The sequence below is a fragment of the Otolemur garnettii genome, unplaced genomic scaffold (assembly GCF_000181295.1).
Source record: "Otolemur garnettii isolate 467f Iridium unplaced genomic scaffold, OtoGar3 scaffold00002, whole genome shotgun sequence".
NCBI lineage: Eukaryota > Metazoa > Chordata > Mammalia > Primates > Galagidae > Otolemur > Otolemur garnettii.
This window is the reverse complement of record NW_003852397.1, coordinates 41269850-41293494: the sequence shown is the minus strand read 5'-3', so window position 1 is coordinate 41293494 and position 23645 is coordinate 41269850. Positions and strand designations below refer to the sequence as shown.

The 23645-nt window shown below is 39.7% G+C and overlaps 1 protein-coding gene across 5 annotated transcripts in view; it reads left to right on the top strand.

The window, feature by feature from the left end:
• THRB (thyroid hormone receptor beta) overlaps positions 1–23645 on the top strand; it is a 359939-nt gene that overhangs the window by 249129 nt on the left and 87165 nt on the right. For all 5 annotated transcript variants that reach the window (XM_023513776.1, XM_023513780.1, XM_003781747.3 and 2 more), the window contains exon 3: positions 1662–1725. In XM_023513776.1, the coding sequence (XP_023369544.1) occupies positions 1704–1725 (22 nt within the window). In that variant the 5' untranslated portion in view covers positions 1662–1703. The remainder of the gene's footprint in view (positions 1–1661; positions 1726–23645) is intronic.

Here is a 23645-nt window from a genome sequence, read left to right as displayed (position 1 = left end):
TCCCCAGTGTTGATCCCAGTGTTAAATGCTCGCGTTACAGTCATCGCTGTGTGTTGCAGTTTCTACCTCCAAATGTCCCTTGAGCCCTTTGCCCTCCACCAACTCTGCCGCCTCGTGACTGGTCTGCTTTCTACCCACCAGCCACTGTGAGGCTTTAAAGTCTCAAACTGCTTCATAGTTTCTAAGAAAAGCAGCAGAGTCAGGACAGGCAAGACTGTGGTTATGACCTGTGCTTTCACCTTAGGGCACCTTAAAACCTGGTCCTTCTCACTCAAAATGCAGCTGGACAGGGGTATGAGGATGGGACAGAGGACTTGCGGCAGGTGCCCCTTGAATAGTACCAAGGATTCATTTTCCTAAAGGAGTTGATATTCATCTCCTCTATCAGATACTAATTCAGGTAGCTTACCCTGGGCCACATCAACTTCACTCATTTTATGTCGTTGTTCAACATATGTTGTTAAGTACATATTACGTTATCTGGTGCTCTGCTCTGTGTGGAAGACATAAAAATGGGAAAATCTCTGCCATACAGAAGTTACAGTCTGGTGGGGAAAACGGCATGCAAACACGTAATGTCCACAGGATGAGACAAGAACAATGGTTGATGTGTGAATGTGTTGCTGCAGTATTAGTGTGGAGAGAGAGCAGGGACGGCCATATGTACATCTGTGCGGTAACATGACCTGCCTGCTTCCTTGTCTCCAAACACCTGTTTGACATCCAGATGGTTCCTCCCTCCTCCAATGGTTTCATGGGCACAGAACCTCATAGATCACCCAGCACTTTCATTCGTATCATCTTTAAACTTCAGAAACATCAGCCTAGTGAAATACGTAGAGCAAGGATTGCTTTCCTCATTTTACACTGAAGAAATGAAGATTCCAGTGCTTTGAAATTACTCGCCATGGTCTCACAGCTGATCCTGACAGCATTGGCCCTTAAACCCATATGGGCCTTGAGCTTCAGTGCTATTCCTAAGCCAACGTGCTGCCCACCACCTACCACTGGTCACAGAACACCCTTCAGGAAAAGAAGCCCAACCCTTATCTATCCCCAGCAATATGCCCAAGGACTTTGGCATCATTCCTCTCTGCCTATGTCCATCTATACTGTCCACCGTGCACGTCCTTCAGCATTCTTCCCTTGGTCCGTGGCTCTAGTCACTGACACCTGCTGGACCTCCCTGCCCTGAGTAGGGAGGAGTGAAGGAGGAATGAGGGAGAGGAGTTCATCTCTCTTGTCCAAATGCAGATTCTGTTTGAAGTAGGCAATGCTGAGACTGCTGGTCTACAGATCATAGTCTAAGAAACAAGGATCTAGAATAAAGATACTAAATACAGCTTAGCCGCTCTTGCAGAAAGCAGTAAATTAGTGGGCTGGTGTTTCCTTAAAAACCTGACATGGAAAAACATGACCTTTTTTAAAAATAATTTTTAAAGACATATATCTAGTAGGAACCCTGAGATGACCATTAAGAAATCTTATAAACTTATACTTACCACATAATCCGCCTATGCTTCAGTTTCACCAGTTCTGAGTCGAGAGTAACAATTCTTGCCTCAAGCTAATTAACGCAAACGATATTGTTTGGAACAAAAACATCATGGAAAATGTAGGTTATAATCTGTGGAATTTTTTCTTGTGTTTTTTCTTTGTAGGAAATGTCAGTGAAGAAAAGGATCCAGAATGATTACTAACCTATGACTCCCAACAGTATGACAGGTATCTACATATTTTTAATTTTACATGTGTACCTCTATTTTTGTCCCACCTACAGTGGAATTTAGGCTTCCTAAAGAACAACTTGAGAGTCTCAGCCATGATTATTTCCAAGATCGCCATTATACACTAAATATTTGTACTCTTTGAAGTCACTTAGATTGATATGATAAATAGCTCTGCATAATCAGTGACCACAGAGACTATGCGTATTCCCAAAGCGGGCGTTCAGTCCATTCAGAAGTTGAGCCAGAATGGAATAAGAATAGATCACATAAAGTGCAAGTGGGTATAGAACTCTTAGCAAAGGTCTAAGAAGAGACAGAATAACCCCGGGAGGAAAACAAGGCTTCCATAGCACAAATTCTTTGTGCAACACATGGAGTGGGGGGTTCTTACTCAAAGGCCCCAGGGGCCAGGCAGATGACTGCAAAGGTTGGATATAAAGAAAAAGAAATAAAACTGGAGAACTCAGCTTCTTCCTGAACAGTACCTGTTCCTCAATCTAGGCAATCACTGACAAGAAGGATCAAAACTCTGTGTGTTCAGCAATTTTGAATTTTCAAGAGAAATCCAGATTTTAAATGAAATATCCCAATTTTGAAATGTTAGCAATTAATTTATAAAAATATCAAAGGTGCAGTCAAAGTACGTTTGCCGAATCAACCCCTCAGCTGTGAGTTTGTGACCTTGGCTATACATCGTCCGACCTAGCACCAAGACTATCACTAGCCATTTGGTCACCAGGGCAGCAAGGGAGGTCCCCATAGATCTCTTTGTCATGAATGCCCCTGACCTTTGATATCTATTCATGTCTCTTTCCCACACTATGATGAATTAAATGTTCAGGACGTTTCCTCCAAGAATCACATTCTTCAGTATACCTGGGAAACAGAAGCAACTGAAATTTGCCACTCACCATCCTAAAAGTTTGGAAGCCTCTCAATGACCCCCCACAAACATTATCTGTCCAAGCATCACTGCACAGCGTCTCTACCCAGCCATGAGCAAGCTCCTGATGTAGCAAAAAGATAGACCACCTGGGCAAACCAGAATGATTGACGTCTGTAAGAAGTGAGGGCTTCAGAATCACATCTCATCTTGTCCTCATCTTATTTCACATTAACAGGCACTCAAATGTACCCACTCCCATTTCTGTTGCCAAGTAGGCCAAATTCTCCTCCTTTCAAATATCACACCTTCTAGGTCATGGAATGCTCATTCAGCCTTAGCTGCAGCCTCCATGATTCTGCTGCATTGAGAGGGAATTTCAGTGGAGGGGAATGATTGCACACAAGCCTTTGCAAGCACGTGCAGGTCAAAGCACACAGACATGGGGCAACAGGTAGACACACTGCAAAGCCAAGGGAGAGCTCTCCCCTCCATTAAAGGACAATGTGAGAGCAAGTGTGACACAAGGGTGGCTCTATACTCCATGACAATATGCCCAACTAAAAAAGCTTCCAAAGCTCTGGACTGGAAGAACATACTTTGAGACGTATGAAAAATATGGTAGGTAATATTACTATTAGGCAGGACAGGAAATCAGTTAACCCTAAAATGAAAAGAAAATCATTTTTTAAATGAACAGGAGTTGAAAACATGGAATCTGTTTTCCTAAAACAAATCAGGCCAGTATTTCAGATAAAGGAGGCTTGTTTTCATAGGCTCTTTCAGACACAATGCTTTTAAACTTAAATATTTTGCACTAACTCACATGCAAAAACGTGTATTTTCTTGGGTTATTTAATATCAGTTAACAATGGAGTCAGACCTTGCCAGTGTTTTCTCATTGCTTTACCCCACCTAGTTGGAAATTAGGACTGTATGAGATCATTCATTGAAATATACTGGTTATGAAAGAACAAAGTAAAAAAATAAAAAAAGAGAAAAGTAAAGTGGTCTAAATGTGATATTTCATTAATCTGCAATTAAGCATCATTTCCTAGGTAATCTGAGGGAAATTGTCCTGACATCATAATGACATTGACATCATAATAAGCAGCCCTATTTTGAATAAAACCGTGAGGCACAGCATCGGGGAATTTGTTCTCAGATACGAATACCTAAAGTTGTAAATATCAAAGTTAGAGGCTTACAGCCTCGGCTGAACAGGAAGCTAAGAACTCAAACTCTAACTGTCCCAGAAGAGGTAAAAACAAGGATCTATTACGCTGTACTGAACCTAGCTTTATGAAATTGGGATACGGCAGAAAGTTAGCAAAGTTTTCATTGCGACTGGGCCCCCAATAACTTAGTGTCACTCCATTAGGAATCCTTTAGTGTGAATATATTCCTCATTCATTTCTTTAACTTGGAGTTCTTCATAATTCACTTGTTCATTTAGCTATTGTGGTGTTTGCTCTTCTCTTTAGCAGGGCACTATTATTGAGGGGCTCCTTGGTACACATATCAGGGGAGGGGTGCCTGCACGGATAGACAGGAGCTTTCAGTGTTACCCCAGCATGTTCTGTTCTGTGGTCTCTGGACTATTTCTTTTTGCTCTGAGAGGGGCTCATTTGTTAAGCAAAGTTATGAGCATCATGGGTTTGGTTTCTTTTTTTTCTGGTTTGGTTTTTTTTTTAATTTACATTTCCTTTGTTACTCCTGAGGTTGAATATTTTATACATGTTTATCGGCTACTTGCGTTTCTTTGTCTTAATTTGCCTATTCCCATTTATTGCTCATTTGCCCCTTACGATCTTTCTCTTTTTCTCTGATATTCCATCTGTATATTAAGGATATTAACTAAGCAAGTCACTTCATCTTGCTAGGTCTTGGATTCCTTATCTATTAAATGAGAAAATGAGGCTAGTTCATCCCTAATTCCCCTTTTGCTTTTAAAATTGGATTTATCTACACTTCAATTTTAAATATGTATAAGTTGCATTTTCCTAATGTCAGGTATGCATACATTAATGATTGGATATAAAGCAAACTAAACAGTGTAGCTGTTGTTTTGAAACTATCCTACTAAGGAAGTTGTTCAAGGTCAAACAAACATGTAAGTTGGGAAAATGCAGGATTTTATTGTAAAACCTATGTCATTTTGGGAAAGCAGAGCTTTAGGTATTCCTCAGGCTTCTCAACTGCTTCTTCATGGCCATTTCATTCCTCCAGAAATAGAATCACCGTGGCACATATGTGCTACAACCTATGTAGGATAGTTTTCTGAGTGTCTGAAGGTTATTGACGGTAAAATAATGGCATCACCCAAAGATCACTAATGTTTAAACAGCGGACATGTTGTCAACGTTTTTCATTCTCAGCGCTCTTCCTCACAAGGATTTTGCTCGTGACTGCTTAGTAACCCATCATATGGTGACATAGCTCCTGCTTGTTAGTCTAGTAACACAATATTATTGCAAAGAATATATGATGAATACATATTTATTGAATATGCATTGATATGTTGAACATACAATTAACTGCCTTGTACATAATTTCATACCTCTCTAATATTTCCTCAGGATAAATTCTACCAAGTAAAAGGAAACGCTGGATCAAAGGGACTAAGCTGCTTTAAAAACATTTTCCGTGGCCAAATTGTAACCAGATTATTAGGCCCATTGAGACATTCACCAGCAGCGTAGCCTCCATTGAATCATAAACCTTTCAAATGCAGAGGGTTTTGGCAGTTAGTCTATTTGTTTTTGAGGAGGCAATCTCTTAGGCAAAATTTTTTGGGGGGGTTGTTGCCATTTTTTTTACATATACATGTGTTTATTACGTTTCCACTTTTTGCCTTCACAAAATTAAAAAGGCTTACAATTTAATAACAGTAACAATGTTTAAGATAAGGACTAGAAACAAAAACCTCGTAAAGAACGAACAAAGATAAATACATTCAGAAAAGAATCAGATGATTGCTGCATCGAAATATTAAGCAATAATAATAATAATGCAAAGAAGGTAGCATTCACTTTGTCAAATAAGAGTATATTTATTACAGAATGCTTTGACTCTGAGGTTCAGTATGGAGTCATCAGTTAACTTCTTCTTATTTTTTTTCCAAAGTCTCAAAAAATAGACAACTAATATTTATAAATAAAAGTAAAAGATAATTTCAAAAAACAGGTCATGCCAAATCTGGCAAAATTTTATCACAGCCCCTTTTCAAACCTTTACATTTTTCTCATTGATAATAAATTTGACCACACACAAATTGGCCAATTAAACTTGATCTTTTGTAGCTTACCTGTTTAACTTCTCCATTGTGCTGTTGGTCTTTTTCTTATGATTGGATATTAAGGAATTAATTCATGGTCTATCATAAATGTTACGAGTATTTTCCCAATGGAGAATATGTATCTTCTCTTTATATAGCGTAATATTTGACCTTTTAAAAAATGTCTTCTCTTGAAATAATTTTACACTTACAGAATAGTTGCAGTATTGATACAAAGAATTCCCAGAGTCTTCAAATGTTCAATTTTATCCCCCTTGCTTTAATCTTTTCCCTTTCTCTTCTTTTTTCTACCTGATTTTTATTTTCAACCACTTACAAATAAATGTGAAACTTGTTGCTGCAGAATGCTTAAAGGTACAGAAAGTTCCGAGCTCACACAGAGTGAGTTCTAGTGAGGTGTCATTTGATGATTTGCGTTTTTGTTGTCAAGCTTAGAAGCGTTTTCTGATGAGGACTGAGGGAAAGAGAGGGGTGGACTCTTTACGATGAGTTAGCACTTTTATTTCGACTCGTTGTTCTTTTTAATCAAACACAGGAATGACTTAGCTTTTCTCAACAACATCCCCTACCCAACGTGCCCTTGCCCTAGCTTTTAGGGAAGGGAGGGCAAACCTGACAGCAGTGGAGGTCCTTCTGTCCCTTCCCCAAACATCAGGAGGCCAGGGAAGACCAGCAGCTCGGAGGCCCAACACGGCCCTGTGCATTCCTTCCCTCCCTGCTCCAGGTCAGGGAGCTTTCCATTGATGTATTCACTGCTGGCATAATTGCTCTGAAGGGGACTCTGGAGGCTCATGTCACTTTTTTTCTGAGTTCCTGATTCCCCAGATGTGACCAAAAATAAAATGTGGCCTTGGATTCCATAGAGCCGTCGATACACATTACCAATATTGCCATGAATAGTTTGGCAGAAAGAAAAATACTGACTTGCCCAAATAGCTAGCTCCCCTGTTGGTTGAGCCAATTACAGAAAAGAACATTGTTTTGTTTTGTTTTTAATATTTAACGACATGATGCAATCGGGGCCTTTTTTGCTCCCCTCCATCCCTTTCCTTGGCACAGTGTCACTTCTAAGAGAAATAAAAATCTCACTTCAAGTAGGCTAGAAAGGAAACAGCAGTCTTTTCCAAAATGCCTTGAGGGCAGAAGGGAGAGTACTGCACACACGATATTATCACATAAAAGGTCTTTAAATTCATCCTGAGAACATCTCACACACAGACCCACTCTTCACAGTAACTACCGACACCTCATGTCTTCTTCTCCCTCTCTCCCCAGAGACCAAAAACCTTGTAGCTCTTCCCTGTTCCCGATCCCTCTTCATCTCCCTGGTCTTTCCTACAGCCACCCTGTCATCTCCTTGAAGATCATGAGCCTCTTCTCCCTGCTTCCCCCTTTTGCACGGTTTTCTAAAATCCTGCTCAGCAAAATAAACAGATCATCTTTGGAAACCCACTCACCTTGGAAAACAAGGGCAGGCAAAATCATACATGTTTATAATTTTGCATTTTTTTCCTGTCACACACAAATTGATAGGAATAAGTGAAAATCACTCCACAGCATCCATCTAGTCTGGGGGTGAGAGGTGCTAGTCTAGACTGGCATCTCAGTTCCAGATTTTCTCCACCTCCCACATAACAAGGGGAAAATCAAGAAACCACAACAGCTTGGTGCCTGTAGTGCCTGTAGCACAGTGGTTATGGCACCAGCCACATATACCGAAGTTGGCACATTCAAACCTGGCCCAGGCCAGCTAACCAACAATGACAACCGCAACCAAAAATAGCCAGGCACTGCAGCGGCCGCCTGTAGCCCCAGCTTCTTGGGAGGCTGAGGCAAGAGAATCATTTCAGCCCAAGAGTTTGAGGTTGCTGTGAGTGGTGATGCCACGGCACTCTACCAAGGGTGACAGAGTGAGACTCTGTTTCCAAAAAAAAAAAAAAGAGTTTTCCTGTAGCTAACATATCCTTTTCTTTAAAACAAAAGTAAATTCTTTGTTTTTCTTCAGAAAATAGAGGCAATTATAACCCTTAATATAATGAGCGGGTAGAGAATGCTGGACACTGCCCTATAGTCTACACAAAGAACTGCCCCTCGTGGCCTCTGTCTCTGTCCTTCTCCTATCCCTCTTCTACAACTTCCTGAATTTCTACTAGAAGAAAACTTCCTACAGAAAAGTAGGGACTTTCTGAAAAATAACAAATTATAAAATCTCATCAACTCCAGTCAGAGTAGCAGAAACTTTCCCTCAAGTCTCCTGGGGGACTTGGAGGCAATTGCTTCCAGAACAACTTTAGTTTCCAAATTTAAGCTGTAGCCAGGTGATCAAGAAGTTGGAAATGTCCAAAGGACACGGCTTTATACAGAGTGAAAGGTGGAAGCAAAGAGTGAAGAAAAATATTTTTTTCTTCCTCAGTAATTCCTATCCTCTTCCTAGAATGTTTGCTTTTTTCCCTAGCCCCATTGGCCCGGCACCCCACCCCACCTCCAGCATTGCCACCATCATCATGATCACCACACCACCTCTTCTGCAGTCACTACACCCCACATTATTATTTCCATCATCCCCACCATCATCATTCTGGTAAACTCATCTCAACCTCCTTCCTGCCTGCTGGAACCAAGAATTACCCAGCATGCCTTTTACCTGTCTTCACCTAACAGTTACGAGTAACAACCATAACCTACCAGGGTTATTTTATGTCCAGAAGTATCTTCCTCCATGTTCTCCCTTATGCCACTAAAGTCCACAGCAGTTGCACATGTGTAGGTGCTAGGTCCTTTTTAAAAATTGCAAATAATTTTCCAAACAAGAATTTAGTTCCTAATGAATATATGGTATTATTTTGCTCACAGTGAGCCAAGAGTTATTTTTATATGGCACCACCACCTGCCACCATCGCCAACTGAAAAATCCCAGGCTCTTGTTTTATCCATCTTTGCTTTTCTTTCAAGTCTAGGCTATGATGACATTTTCACTCTGGAATTTGGCTGTGTTGTAAAAAGGAAACTAGGGTGGAACGCCAACTCCCCAAGCCTGCAGAGTGCAGACACATTCTTGTCTTGGTGCTGGAATTGAACCGAGGCATTTTCTCTAAGCCTCAGAGTTTACATATTGGCATGTGAAAGCCAGCATGGAGAAGTGACTTGCCCAGGGCCACTACAGTGGACTGTGGATTACTTGGACCATCAGTTCCCAAAGCTTGGAAAACTGTGGGTCAAATGATTTCAAATATGACCATGTTTCTCTTAATTTTTTTTTTTGTTTTTTTGGCCTTAACTGAAATTCTTAGTCTCTATCATCCTAATGTGTATATTGAGTCTCTAAAGGAAGTCTTCTCTCACCTGTTGCTTCACTTATTTTTACTTTACTAAGAGTAACTGAGACTCAATAAAATCTCACCAAATTCAATCATATTAGCAAAAATCTACTCTCAAAACTCCTAGAGACTCTGAGACAATTGCTCCCAGAACAACTTCAGTTTCCAAATTGATAGCCCGATGATCCCCCTCTTTTGTAGAGGACCTAACCTGTCCTGCTCAAACTTGTCTTGCCCATTCGCATCCCCCAGAGAGCTTTGTAAAATCCTAATGCACTTGCCATCCCAAACCAGTTATATCACAATCTGTGAGGACCCAAGACTCAGTATTCCTTGAAAACTCTCCAGGGGACTATAGGGCACAAGGTTGCATCCCGGTCTGAGAACCAAGATGTGGACATAGTGGTTCTCAGCCCTGCCTGCCCACTGCAGTCACCTGGGAAGCTGACAAAAGATATCAATGTCTGTGCCCCACCTGTACAGAGTCCAACTGAAGGGATCTAAGGTGGAATTCTCAATGAATCTAATATGTGTCAGCGTTAAGGAAAGAGCTGTTGTATTCAAACTTGGTGGCAGGTGTCAGAATCACTGGCAAATTTAGTTAAAATAAGAACAGCTCTAGCCTACCATCTTACCTAATAATAACAAATACCTGGAAGATAGCAGATTAGAAACTGCTCCTTACTAGCCACCTGTGGCGAAACAGGGAAACCAGAACTCCAGCCACCTCTAGCTGGGGGAACTTACTCATTCCAAGGGCACAGTGAAGCAGTGGCGGACTCCAGGAACTGACAAGGAGGCCTGGAGCTGAGGGGAATTGGCACAGAAGCCAGTGCTTGCATATGAGCAGGAGCCAGCCAACTCAACAGCCCTTTCCCTGTTTCAGTCTGAGAACAGGAAAGGGCTGTCCTGCAGTTTATTGATTTTGGACTAAAGAGGTCCATCAACCAGTTTAAACTGCTTAAACAAGTGAGGGCACTCGAACAGCATCCAGTGGCCAAGACTGAATACTGGAAAGGGTGGATCTCCCATCAGCATGGCTGCTAGCAGTGTGCCCACCACTGTGGGAAGGCTGCACCAGAGGAGCAGTACACAGGGTCCTAGTGCCCAGACAGCCCTGGTGCACTTGCTGAGCTGGGGCAACCATCCTAGGAAGGCCACCTTGTTGTCAGAGGGCCCTGTTTGGCATGCCTCCTAAGGAAGCTGGCAAGAGCTTTAGGACCTCAATCACATGGAGACAAAATGCCAATGAAGTGACTAGGTCCCAATAAAGGGCAAATGAGTCAGGAAGACAGGATCCAATCTTCTCTGCAAATAGAAAGTGATTTCCAGCTTCCATTTCATATACAGAAAAAGCAGTATGTGTGTGTGTGTGAGTGTGTGTTCTCCATCTCTTAACAACACAGCACCACCAGGTGTCCAGGCAATATATTGCAAAATATATATATAAATATTTATACATGTAAATATTTCTTCCAATTTTTGCTCCTTTTCACAAATTTTTTCTTAGTTTTTTTTTTTCTCTCTTTTGTTGTTGTGGCTGTTGTTATTTTGTCCTTTTTTGTGGTTCATCTTTACTTTCTTCACTAGCAAGGGCTCCTCCATTTTTCTTCTTTATCTTCTTCATCTTTACTTTCTTCACTAGCAAGGGCTCCTCCATTTTTGTTACAGTTTTTCAGCCCCTGTTACTCTTCTCTCCTTTTTAACTTCTCTCCACTTTTCTCATCTTTCCCACGTAAATATCTCATACAACAGCTAATACATCTCTTTTCTCTTTATCTTTTATAATTATACTTTTAATTCTCTTTATCTATTTTTATTTTTTATTGTTTTTCTTCCTTTCCTATGAGTGCTGCAGGGTCAAGGCATTGGTCTGGCTAGGGCATCATAGCATTGGTCTAGCTCAAGAAGGTCAAGAGCTCATGGTCTAGGGTGTCCATGTAGCTTTGGCCTTGGGAAAGACAGTATTAATAGGTCCCCACTGCAACATACTGCTGATTTTTTTTTTCTTTTTCTTCTATATTTGATGGAGGTTGGGTCTTGCTTTTGCCTAGGCTGGTAAGGAGCTCCTGACTTTGAGGACCTGACCATCCCAGCCCCCTCAAGAACCAGATTTGCAGGTGTAGTTTTAGCACTCTGCTGATCACCACCATTTCTCCAGTCCTTCTCTTTCTTTCCTTTCTCTCTTCTTCAATTGTTTTCTTTCATCCCCTCTTCTTTTTTTTTTTTCTTTTTTTCTCTTTATCTTTTTCTTTTCTTTCTCCATTCTCTCTCTTTACCCTCTCTTCCTTTTGGCCTTATACCAGAAAGTCACTTCAACATGTAAGCTCTGAGTCAAGGTAATTTAAAGCTGAAGAGGTAGTGAGAAGGCAAAAGTATAAGAAAGAAGTGAACGAGAAGAAAACACATATGAGGAGGAACCAACAGATGAATTCTGGCAACATTAACAACCAAAACAGAGCAGCCCCAACAAGGGACCATGAGGCAGCTAACTCACAGGATTCCACCTATAAGGAAAGAATGGAAATGACAGAAAGGGAATTTAAAATATGGATGGTAAAAGAAATAAAGGACATTGATGAGAAAGTTGAAAAACAGAACCAAAAAAGGTATGAAAATATGACGAATATAGAAATGATATGATGGATCTTAAGGAATTGAAGGAGTCAATCAGGGAACTTAAAGATGCAGTAGAAAGTATCAATCACAATTATACCATGGAGAAGAAAGAATCTCAGAACTAGGAGATAAAGTTCTTGAGTTAACCTGGGTAAAGAGGCAGGAAAAAAGAGAGAGAAAACAGAATATTTGCTCAGAGAATTATGGGATTTCACAAAGCATTCAAACATACAAATTATAGGTATCCCTGAAGAGGAAAAAGAATATGCCAAAGGAATGAAAGCCCTACCAAAGGGTATCAGAAATGAAAATTTCTCAAGTTTCACTAAAGACAATGAAGCACTCCTTTGAGAGAGATATTGAACTCCAGGTCATCTCAACACAAATAGAGCATCTCTAAGGTACATTTGCTCTGTCCAAAGTCAAGACAAAGAAGAAAATTCTTCAAGGATCCAGGAGTAAGCACTAATTGATCTACTGGAGCAGATCCATTAGGGTAACAGCAAACTTTTCAGCTGAAATTTTCTAAGCTAAAAAAGAATGGTCATCTACTTTTAACCTTCTTAAGAAAAACAAGTTTCAGGCCAGAATTCTATATCCTGCTCAATTGAACTTCAAAATCAATGGAAAAATCAAATCTTTCACTGATATGTAAACATTGAGGAAATTCACTGCAACAATACAAGCTCTCTAGGAAATATTTAGACCTGTTCTCCACACTGACCAACACAATAGGCCACCAGCAAAGCAAATACCCAGAAACTAAAGGATAAAACCTAGCTTCCACAATGGTGCAAAGGATAAAACTAAGCAACAGACTTCCACAGAATAAGATGAAAAGAACTCAGCCATGCTTATGAATTCTCTCAATAAATATTAATGGCTAAAAATTCTCCACTGAAGAGGCATAGGCTGGTTGATAAGATAAAAAAGCACAAGCCATGCATATACTGATCCAGGAAACATACCTAACCTTGAAAGACAAGACTCAGGGTGAAGGGATGGAAAACAGTATTTCAAGCAAATGGAAATCAGAAGAAAGGAGGAATTTCAATCTTATTTTCATATACAAGAGTACTTAAAGCAACTAAAGTCAAAAAATACAAAGATGGACACTTCATGTTGGTCAACAATAAAACCAGAGGACATTTCTCTTTTTTTTTAGAGACAGAATCTCACTTTATCACCCTAGGTAGAGTACCATGGCATCATAGCTCACAGCAACCTCCAACTCCTGGGCTTATTATTGCCTGAGGCAATTCTCTTGCCTCAGCCTCTGGAGTAGCTGGGACTACAGGTCCCCGCCAGAATGCCTGACTACTTTTTGTTGCAGTTTGGCTGAGGCCAGGTTCAAACCCACCACCCTCAGTACATGAGGCCAGCGCCCTACCCACTGAGCCACAGATGCTGCCCCAACACTTCAATTCTAAATATTTATGTACCCAACTTAAATGCTCCCAGATTTTTTATTTTATTTATTTATTTTTTATTTTTATTTTTTTTTTTTTTTGAGACAGAGTCTCACTTTATCGCCCTTGGTAGAGTACCATGGCATCACAGCTCACAGCAACCTCCAACTCCTGGGCTTAGGTGATTCTCTTGCCTCGACCTCCCAAGAGGCACCCACCCCAACACCAAGCTATTTTTTTGTTGCAGTTTGGCCGGGGCTGGGTTTGAACCCACCACCCTCAGTATATGGGGCCAGAGCCCTACCCAATGAGCCATAGGCATTGCCCAAATGCTCCCAGATTTTTGAAAAAAACCATATAGCCAAGGCAATTTTTAGTAATTGCTTTAGTAAAACAAAGCTGGAGATATCACTCTACCAGACTTTAGGCTATATTATAAGTCCACAGGGATCAAAACAGCATAGTATTGGCACAAAAATAGAGACACAGACATATGAAACAGAATAGAAAATCAAGCAATGAAACCAGTCTCTAGTTGCCATCTGATCTTTGATAAATCAAAAGCATACACTGGGGAAAAGATTCCCTATTCAATAAATAGTGCTGAGAGAACTGGATAATCACATGTAAAAGACTGAAACTCAACCCGTACCTTTTACCACTTACACAAATTGACTCAAGATGGATGAAAGACTTAAATCTAAGGCATGAAATGATAAAAATCCTAGAAGAAAGTGTGACTAAAACTCTTGAGGATGTTGGCCTGAGGAAAGATTTTATGAAGAACACTTCAGTGACAATTATAACAACAACAAAAATAAACAAATGGGACTTAATTAAACTGAAAAGCTTCTGCACAGCTAAGGATGCAACAATTAAAGCAAGTAGGCAAACTTCAGAATGGGAAAAATATTTCCATGTTACAAATATGACAGATAATTAGGATCTATAGAAAATTCAAATTAATCACCATAAAAAGAGCTAACAATCCCATCTATCACTGAGCAAGAGACATGAACCGAACTGTCTCTGAGGAAGACGGACAAATAGCTAACAAACATATGAAAAAATGCTCATTATTTTTAATCATCAGAGAAATGCAAATCAAAACTGCCCTGAGATATCACCTAACCCCAGTAAGATTAGCCCACATCACAAATTCCCAAAGTTGCAGATGCTGACATGCATGTGAAGAGAGGGGAACACTCTTACACTGTGGGTGGGACTGCAAACTAATACAGACTCCTTGGAAAGAAATATGGAGAATCCTCAAAGAACTCAAACTGGACCTCCCATTTGACCCTGCAATCCTACTACTACGCATCTATACAGAAGAAAAAAAATCATTTTATCATAAAGATGTTTACCCTGTATGTTTATTTCACCTCAATTTATAATCACCAAGATGTGGAAACAACGTAAATGCCCATCAACTCAGTAATGGATTAACAGTGGTGTATGTATACCATGGAATACTACTGAGCCACAAAAAAGATGGTGACTTTATTTACATCTTTTGTGTTAATCTGGATGGAGTTGAAGCACATTCTTCTTAGTAAAGTATCATAAGAATGGAAAAGCAAATATCCAATGTACTCGGTAGATGATCTAATACACACCCACATAGGAGGTAAAGCTCAATTCCACTCAAGTTGGGGGAAAACAGGGGAGGGCCTAGAAGGGGATTGGTGTGCTCCCCTTCAGGGGCACAATGTAGAGACATGTGGCACACCTTCTGGGTGCAGGATGTAACTACAGGATGATCTGTACCTAACAAATTCAAATATTGTGACCTGGTTGTGTATATCCTCACATTAACCTAAAATTGAAAAAAAAAAAAAAAAAAAAAGGCTTGGGTCTTGTTCCTAATTAGCTTTCTCGGTGATACTGATACACAGAGAAGTTTCAGAGTCAATTATTTAGAGAGGTTTTTTCCTCCTATTGGATATATTTGAGAAAATGTAAAAAAAAAAAAAAAAAGTTTGCTTGGGCATCTGTGTACTTACAAAAAACACCTTAAATATTGCCCTTTAATCTAGGCACAACTCAGTCAAGACTGGCAAATTGAAAAGTAATTAATGATTCTTTGTTCCCACTGACCGTGTGAGTGATGTTGTTACTTTTGCCCATGACTGTCAGATCTACATGTCCTGAAACCCTGTTTTTAGCCACTGGACATCTTCACTGATCTAAATGGCCTGTCAGAGCAGCAAAATCTTCAGTGCAAACGATCAAAAGCCCTTTGGGAATGCACTCCAAGGCCAATACTTTTCATTGACAAAATGGAGCAGTCACGAGGAGACTTGTTTCTCTGTCCCATGATGGTTTTATAGGTATCAAGCTTAGAATGATATTCTCTGACTCTTTAATGGGTAGTTTTTAGTCATAAGAGGGTGGGTTTTTCATTTATTTGTTTTTAATGTCTTTAAAATAAATTAAATGATTTATGTTTGGGGGCCTCAAGACAATGTAGCTCTCTAGGGAGCAGTCCCTGCAGAGTTCTGGTTCTCAGTCTATAGTACATGTTTGACTCAGCTGGGGCTCTTTTGAAAAGCCCAGGGCTGAAAATGCTGAGCTTTTCTCAAAGGATTGTGGTGAGAATGTAAGATTGATATAAATCCTTTAACACAGTCTGGAGCTTTGGGACACCACACAGAATAGCCATTATGAGGGAGCACCTGGTATATAGCAGGGTATAGTAGGTATCCACTAAATATTAATTTAGTTGTAAGAAAACAGCCAGTAAAATTATTGTACTACAATGGGGGCAAAACAGCTGTAAATGAGTGTTTGTATTTTTTTAAGAAGCAGCTGGGCTTAATTTTTTACAGTTTTCTTAGCCCATCCCCATAATTCTTGTTTTTTCCTCAGTCTCTGTTGAAATTTAGCACACTAGTTGGGATTTCTTTAAGGAATTTTATGTACAGTTTAAGGATTTTTACTGAAAAATAGGAGAGAAACAAGAAATGCCTTTGTTATCCTTTGTTATTTTATGGAAAGATTTGTTTAATGAAATAGTAATCTAAACATAAAATTTGAAGCAAACAATTCATGTAAAAGGAAATAGATAATTTTTTATACAATTTCTTCCTTTCTGCAATCCCAGATAAAATAAGCATCTTAAAATATCTGCTGGTATTATTGCTCACTTTTTTAATGTCAAAGTATTAAGAGAGCACAAATGTTTTTTTTTTTCCCCCCATGGATAGCTTTTATAATGCTTACGGCAGGGCTATTAGTGTGCCCATTACCCTAATAGTGTTCATTGTGCCCAACAGGCACCCCTCCTGCCCTCCACTCCCTTCTTGATTTCCAATGACCTTTACATCTCTTTGTGCCCATGTGCTCCCATTACTTAGCTCCTGATTATTAGAGAGTACATGTGGTGCTTGTTTTTCCATTCCTGAGATACTTCACTTAAGATGATGGTTTCCAGTTCCTGCAAAAGACATTATTTCATTCCTTTATATGGCTACGTAGTACTCCATGGTTTGTACCTACCATGTTTTCTTAATCCACTCATGAATTAATGGGCACTTAGGTTGATTTTGTATCTTTGCAATTGTGAATTGTGCTGTAATAAATATTTGAGTCCAGGTGTCTTTTTGATGAAGTGACTTTTCCTTTGGGTAAATACCCAGTACTGGGATTGCTGGATCAAATGATAAGCCTACCTTTATTTCTTTGAGGAATGTCCATACTGTTTTCCATACAGGTTGTAATACTTTGCCGTCCCACCAAAAGCGTATAAGCACTCCTTTGTCTCTGCATCCACACCAGCATCTATTGTTTTTGGACTTTTTAATAATGGCCTTTCTGACAGGGGTAAGGTAATATCACATTATGATTTTGCATTTCCCTGATAACTAGTGATGTTGAACGTTTTTTCATATGTTTCTTGGTCACTCATCTATCTTCTTTTGAAAAACTTCTATTCATGTCTTTTGCCCCACTTTTACAATGGATTTACAATGGATTTCTTCTTTTTCATTAATTTGAGTTTTTGCTTTTGTTTATATGACAAATTATGTTTATAGATTTGTATATGTTGAACCATCTGTGCATCCCTGGGATGAAACCCATTTCTAGGAATTTATCCATTTCCTCTGCTTTGTTTTAGTTTATATGCATAGAAATTTTCAGAGCATTCATGGATGATATTTTGTATTTCTGTAGCATCAATAGTAATATCTCCATTTCATTTGTAATTGAGTTTATTTGGGTCTTTTCTATTTTTTGCTAATCTAGATAGAGGTCTATCAATTCTGCTTATCTTTTTAAAGAAGAAACTTTTTGTTCCATTGACCATTTGTATTTTTTTCTTTTTCTTTTTCTTTTTCTTTTCTTATTTAGTTCTGCTCTGAGCTTTGTTATTTCTTTTTTTCTGCTGAGTTTGGGTTTGGTTTGCTCTCCTCTTTCTAATTCCTTGACATGTGAAATCAGGTTGTTAATCTGTGATTTTTCTGTCTTTTTGATGTAAGCATTTAAGGCTATGAATTTTCCCCTTAGGACTACTTTTACCATATCCCACAGATTTTGATAGCTTGTTTACCTGTTGTCATTCAGTTCAAGGAGTCTTTTGATTACTGTCTTAATTTTATTATTGACCCAAGGATTGTTAAGCATCAAAATCATACATGTTTTTCCTCAGACCGCAGTGGAATAAAACTAGAAATCAATTCCAAGAGAAACACTCGAATCTATTACTTCATTTTTTTTAATGAGCATCAGTTCCTATGCCTGCCAAGTCAAAGAGACCATACCACACGATGTTTTCCTTGATGCTTAGCACTCCCCAGGGTGTAGGACTTAGCATGATATTATCACATCATGTGGAAAGTGGTAGCAGAAAATGGAAGGGACTACACATCTCCCTGATGCTGCCAATTTAAGAAAGTTTCAAAAATCACTGGTTTCCCATAATTAGATTTCATTTTACTTGCACAGTGTCAAATTGTAGTTTCCAACATTTTTCTGCCAAGACCCTCTTGTTATTTTTCCCAGACACACAACTCCCTTGAACTCTGCTTTCAAATCTCTGACTTGCCAAACTCTATTTATGAAGTAATAGAATTCATTGACCTGTTTTTAGTAATTAAAAACATATTTAGTTACTAATCTGATATTTTTGATGAGCAGAATAAAATGCCCCATGTTCTCACACTATACAGATATATTGAAACATTTGCTTTTTTCTTTTTTTCAAAAACCAGAAGGCATAAGATTTTTTTATGAAAGTATGATAGGCTGCTTCATATTATTGTATACTCTCCTTTGGGCCTTTTCAAACTTTTGAAAATGGTCATAGTTTTCCCAAAAACCTGCTTTTATGAACCTCACATGAAAAGCCATTTGAATAAGAAAATCTAAGTATTCTTATATCCCAATTTTCTCAACTCTAAGTAGAAATTATTCTCCTATATTATTTAGTTAAATAGAAATGTAAATGAAGCCATCAGAATACAATTACTGCTGGCATTACCTTTAATCAAAAAAAGTATTTCAGTATTATTATAAAATCATTCTTTATAGATTAAGTCTATGTAAATGAACATAAAATAACCTATCATGCTCAGTAATGCATAATGAAAATATTCATGAGAATTTCAATCATTTAATACCATGCTCCAAATTAGATCAAGAAATTACTGAAATAAATCAGAACATGAATAAATTATTTGAGTTTTTCAACAGAAAATTCTATTAATACAATTTAACGTTTTTGAGCATCTAAGATATTAGGTATATAAACACAGCTGAGAAATAGTTCTTAACTTTGAGGAGCTCCCATTTAAGAGATTATAGTTTCTGAACACATCAGTATATGTTTTTTTAATATTTGAGAAGATTTGTAGAAGTTTAGAATTGGAAGGAATCTTAGAGACCATCCAACACCTGAAATTGTAAGTGGAGAAACTATATGTCCATGAACTGACAGTGACAGATTCTGGCCACTCAGCAGCACACCAGACAGCTGATTTAGTTGCTTGCATAGATGATCCTTCACATCTCTGACTGGACTTATAAAATATTGAATGACATAATAGCCAAGCTATTTGGAACCACAGCATGTCTATTAGTAAAACAATACTCTCTGCTATGATAGGTGAACCCCCAAATCTCAGTGACTTCATTCAAGATTTTTTTTTCTCACTCATACTAAATCCAGTGCCACTTTTTCTTGGTTGGCAAGTGACACTTGTCAAGGTTATTTAGGGACCCAGGCTCTCCTTCTTACATCCACATTTCCCTCTGAGACCTCAGAATTTTCTTCATTCGACAGAAACCGAGAGACAGAAAATAAAACAAGATGCATTAGAAGGGGTTTTCCAGGTCAGACCTGAAAGTTGTGCCCAATGCTTTTGTTTGATTGGCTAAACTCAGTCATATGACCATGCCTCCATGCAAGGGAGGCTGGGAAATGCAGTCTACCTGTGTGTCTAGGAAGTACGGAGTACACAGATTTTGATGGTGAGGCTGTGTCACAGAGGACTATAAAACTCCACAATGACATTATGGACATGATCTCAGGAAGGACTTGGTCTCTATATTGAAGTCATCTTTTTGTTTAAAAAGTGTCCATTCCAATCCTTGGACCCTCCCTCAGTTAATATCAGCATCTCTAGATGGGGCTATGTTGCTCTATCTTGCCCACTTTTTCTAGTTTCTTCTGGAGTTGGCATGGTGTAGTGAAAAGAACAAAGACTTTGAAGTCTTTAGAGTCAAGTGTCCATGAGTTCAGATCCTTAGCTTGACACTTTTTAACCTTGTGTCTTGGAACAACTTGCTTAAGCTTTCAAAGTCACAATTTCCTTATTGTAAAATGAGAGTAAAAAATATCCTAGGGTTGTAGTAAGACTCTAGTTAATCAGTCAGAAAGCATTTATTGAGTGCCTCCTACATGTCAAGTTGTATAGTACACTCTGGGGAAGTAGCAGAGATTTACTTTAAAAAAGAAGGGGAAGAGCCTAGATCAATAAAGGATGTGTGTGCAGTCATTGTCACTAGCAGGCACTCAATAAATGTTACTGCTGTTGCTCTTTGGCCCTATGCAACTAGGCTATAATGATAGATTCATCCCTAGAATTCCAGATAGAATGAACTAGTGCATAATGATGTATCTGTAAGAAGAATAGGTCAAGTGCAAACTGTTTCAAAATGTTTCAATTCCTTCTGTTGGAAATTGAACTGACAGGGTGAGAATATTTATATCTACAAAGCATGTTTAATTTGCAAGGGCTTAAAACATAATGTTTTGAGCAGCAAACAAATACTTATTCAGTCCCAACAAGAGTAAACAAAGAAACATCAAAGCAGAGCCCTCTTCAAGGCTGGTGGCCTTTCCATTACTAAGCCTCCTTTACAAGTCAGAGGAGGAGGGTCTTCAGAGATAGTAAGTGGCTTCCTGAGGGCCAGAAGGGCAGTGAGGCTAAGCAGCACCTCCTGCTAGCTGACAGGTCAGGAAAAGCATGCAAAGCCCCCCAAAGAGAAGGAAGATAACAATTCAATTCCACTCAGCTACTGGGGCAACTTCAGTCTTCTGGCTTTAGACACCAACCTGAGGAACCCTGACCTCTGGCCCTCCTGGACTCCTTGTTTCTCAGCTCTTGTTCTGTTACCTATGAAAATGGAAAAGATGAACTTCCTTATTCATTTTGTTTGATAGCATGCCTATATTTTTTTCCTTTCTTGTTGCATTCTTTCCATGAAGTTCTGTTTTATTTCCCCTTAATCTTCTTTATCTTAAATGCAGAATAGGATGGGGGAGAAAAAGGACAAATAATCAGGACAACATGTCTTCAACCCAAGAAAGTGTATCTGAGTTTCACTCCAGCCAGCCCTCTACCCACCAGTTCTTATGCCCTGACCCACAGCTGCATTGCTGACTCCTTGAGGCCACAGGGTTAAGGGCACAGGCCAGCTGGCAAATGCCCAGCACAGCTCGGTGTGGCCCTACCTTTTCGGCTGTGGCCTTGGGCAAGTTGCCTTCTTTGTTTTAATATTTGTAAAATATTTCTTCATTTGTAAGATGGAGATGATCATTGTACAGGCATATGTCAATATTAGTGTGAGGGTCAAAAGAAATAAAGGCCTGTGTTGAGCCTCACATGATAACTAGTAGATGCCATCATCTTGATCCTTCACCACCGTCACGGTGTCTGCAGGCCAAATGCACCACTCCTGTTGGGAAAGCTCATGGGAACAAATGCAGCTGTCTTGTTATCTTGCTTCAAATTCAGAGCATAAGTTTGATAACACCTCATTAACCAAATGCTATCCAGATTTCCTGAACAGCCCATTCCCAGTTCAGGAAGTAAAGAGTCACAAGTCTGACTCAGAAATGGATCCTCCAGACCCACTTTCCAGGCCTGATCCTTTAAAAATTACCCATTCACTTTAATTACCACTTTAGGGTGTTTGTGCAGAAGACACCCCTGGCAGTCTACAGCTGAAGTTTTGGGGATCTGCTGCTGCTGGCCTGTCTCCACAGTGTATCTGATTATATTGTTCCCTCCTTTCCAGACAAGGATTTTCTAAAGCTTCTTTTGTGTGTGATTCTTATTCAGCCCCTTCACATAGGAGAATTCAACAAGTAGTGACCGGGGATGGGACTAGCCTAATCTCTGTTTTCAGGCAGGAGAAGTTGTATCCATGGTAAGCACCCTCTCCTTTCAAAGCAGACAGTCCACAGCATGTTTAATTGCTAAAGACCTGGGTAAGATTCAAAATTTCCAAGACTAAGAATGTGCTTTGCTTCCTGACCCTGTCAAGTCTCAACCTTCACAAGAATTTTCCATGTGCCACAAATCAATTGAATAAAGGCCTTTGATCTCCATGTGTACTGGCCAAGAGGACGAAACCTAAATTGGCCAGAGTATGGGGTTCTGGACCCAGGACAGCTTGGCCCAGTCCTGTGATAATTTAACCAAACACACTTCCTAATCAAGTGTCTCTCTCTCTCTCTGAACTCTATCCGATATCTATCTGTCTCTATCTCTCTCTCTTGCTCTCTAAACTCTTGCTATCTAAGGATCTGGTCTACCTGGCACCCTTATAGCTTTTTACTACTATTCTCACTGCTGTTGTTCATATCATAACATATTACCAAAATTGTTCACCCCCCATATAGAATGCCATTGTTTGCCACCCCCCAGGGGCACACTGGTTTAGAATATCTATCTTAGCAGAAGGAATCTTCTGAATATTTCACCCCACTACTATTTGATCCTAGGTAGTCAGCTACTGCCTTAACCTGAGGACAAATTAGATACAAAAGATAGCAGCTGCTAGCTCTCGAAACCAGGAGGTCACTTCACTAGATGAGGGCTCTCTGCCTTCACCTAATCTTACCACAGACTGTGTCTCAGTTCTCCTGTATTACAGGGGAGGCTGCTGATGGAACATTGCATTGGGGTCAGCACACTTGCAGGAGGTCAGGGCTTAGTATTGCTTGTTAACTATGCAAGTGGCCTGGATCAAACCATGCCACCTGCTTGGATTTAAATTTGCTTTCCTACAGATGAGGTGGTTGAACTGGTGTGGCCCTAATGTCCCTTTTTAGCTGCCACTGTTCTCTGAATTTTATCACTCAGAGCCCATTAAACTGGGACCAATTGAGCTAATTTGCCTCTGAAATTGGGCATGGAATATTGCCATACATAAATTTACCATACATGCCCCTAACTGATGATCAGAACAGCAAAGAATCTGAAGAACGAGATGAGTGATTCATGAAGTCATCCAGTGTGGGTTCCCAAGGTAGGACCACTTCATTTTGGCAGCCTAACACACTGGCAAGAATAGCAAAACCTTAAAACAAGAACTTACGCTGTAGATCATCCCTAGTATTCATAATTTTGTGCAAGCTGTGTCTATTTCACTTGCCTAAGATAAAAGCCCACATAGCATGATGTCTGAATATCGACCCACAGAGTCCCAGGAGACGATAGCCTGGGGTTTATGGTTAACAGGATGCTTCAAATACCGAACAAATGGGCCCTATCACATCAAAACCTATAAGCCAATATTAGCAATGAGGGGAAATGAAAATAAGGTTTGTTTGGAGCATTGGAAATTTCTTATACTGTTTCTTCTCTTTCTGCTAAGCAATGTGATCAATATCAGGTGCAGGCTCGGTGCCCATAGCACAGTGGTTACAGCGCCAGACACATACACCCAGGCTGGCAGGTTCAAACCTGGCCTGGGCCAGCTAAACAACAACGACAACGGCACCAGAAAAATAGCTGGGTGTTTTGGCAGATGCCTGTAGCCCCAGCTACTTGGGAGGCTGAGGCAAGAGAATGGCTTAAGCCCAAGAGTTTAAGGTTGTTGTGAGCTATGATGCCACAGCACTCTACCAAGGGCATCATAATGAGACTCTGTCTCAAT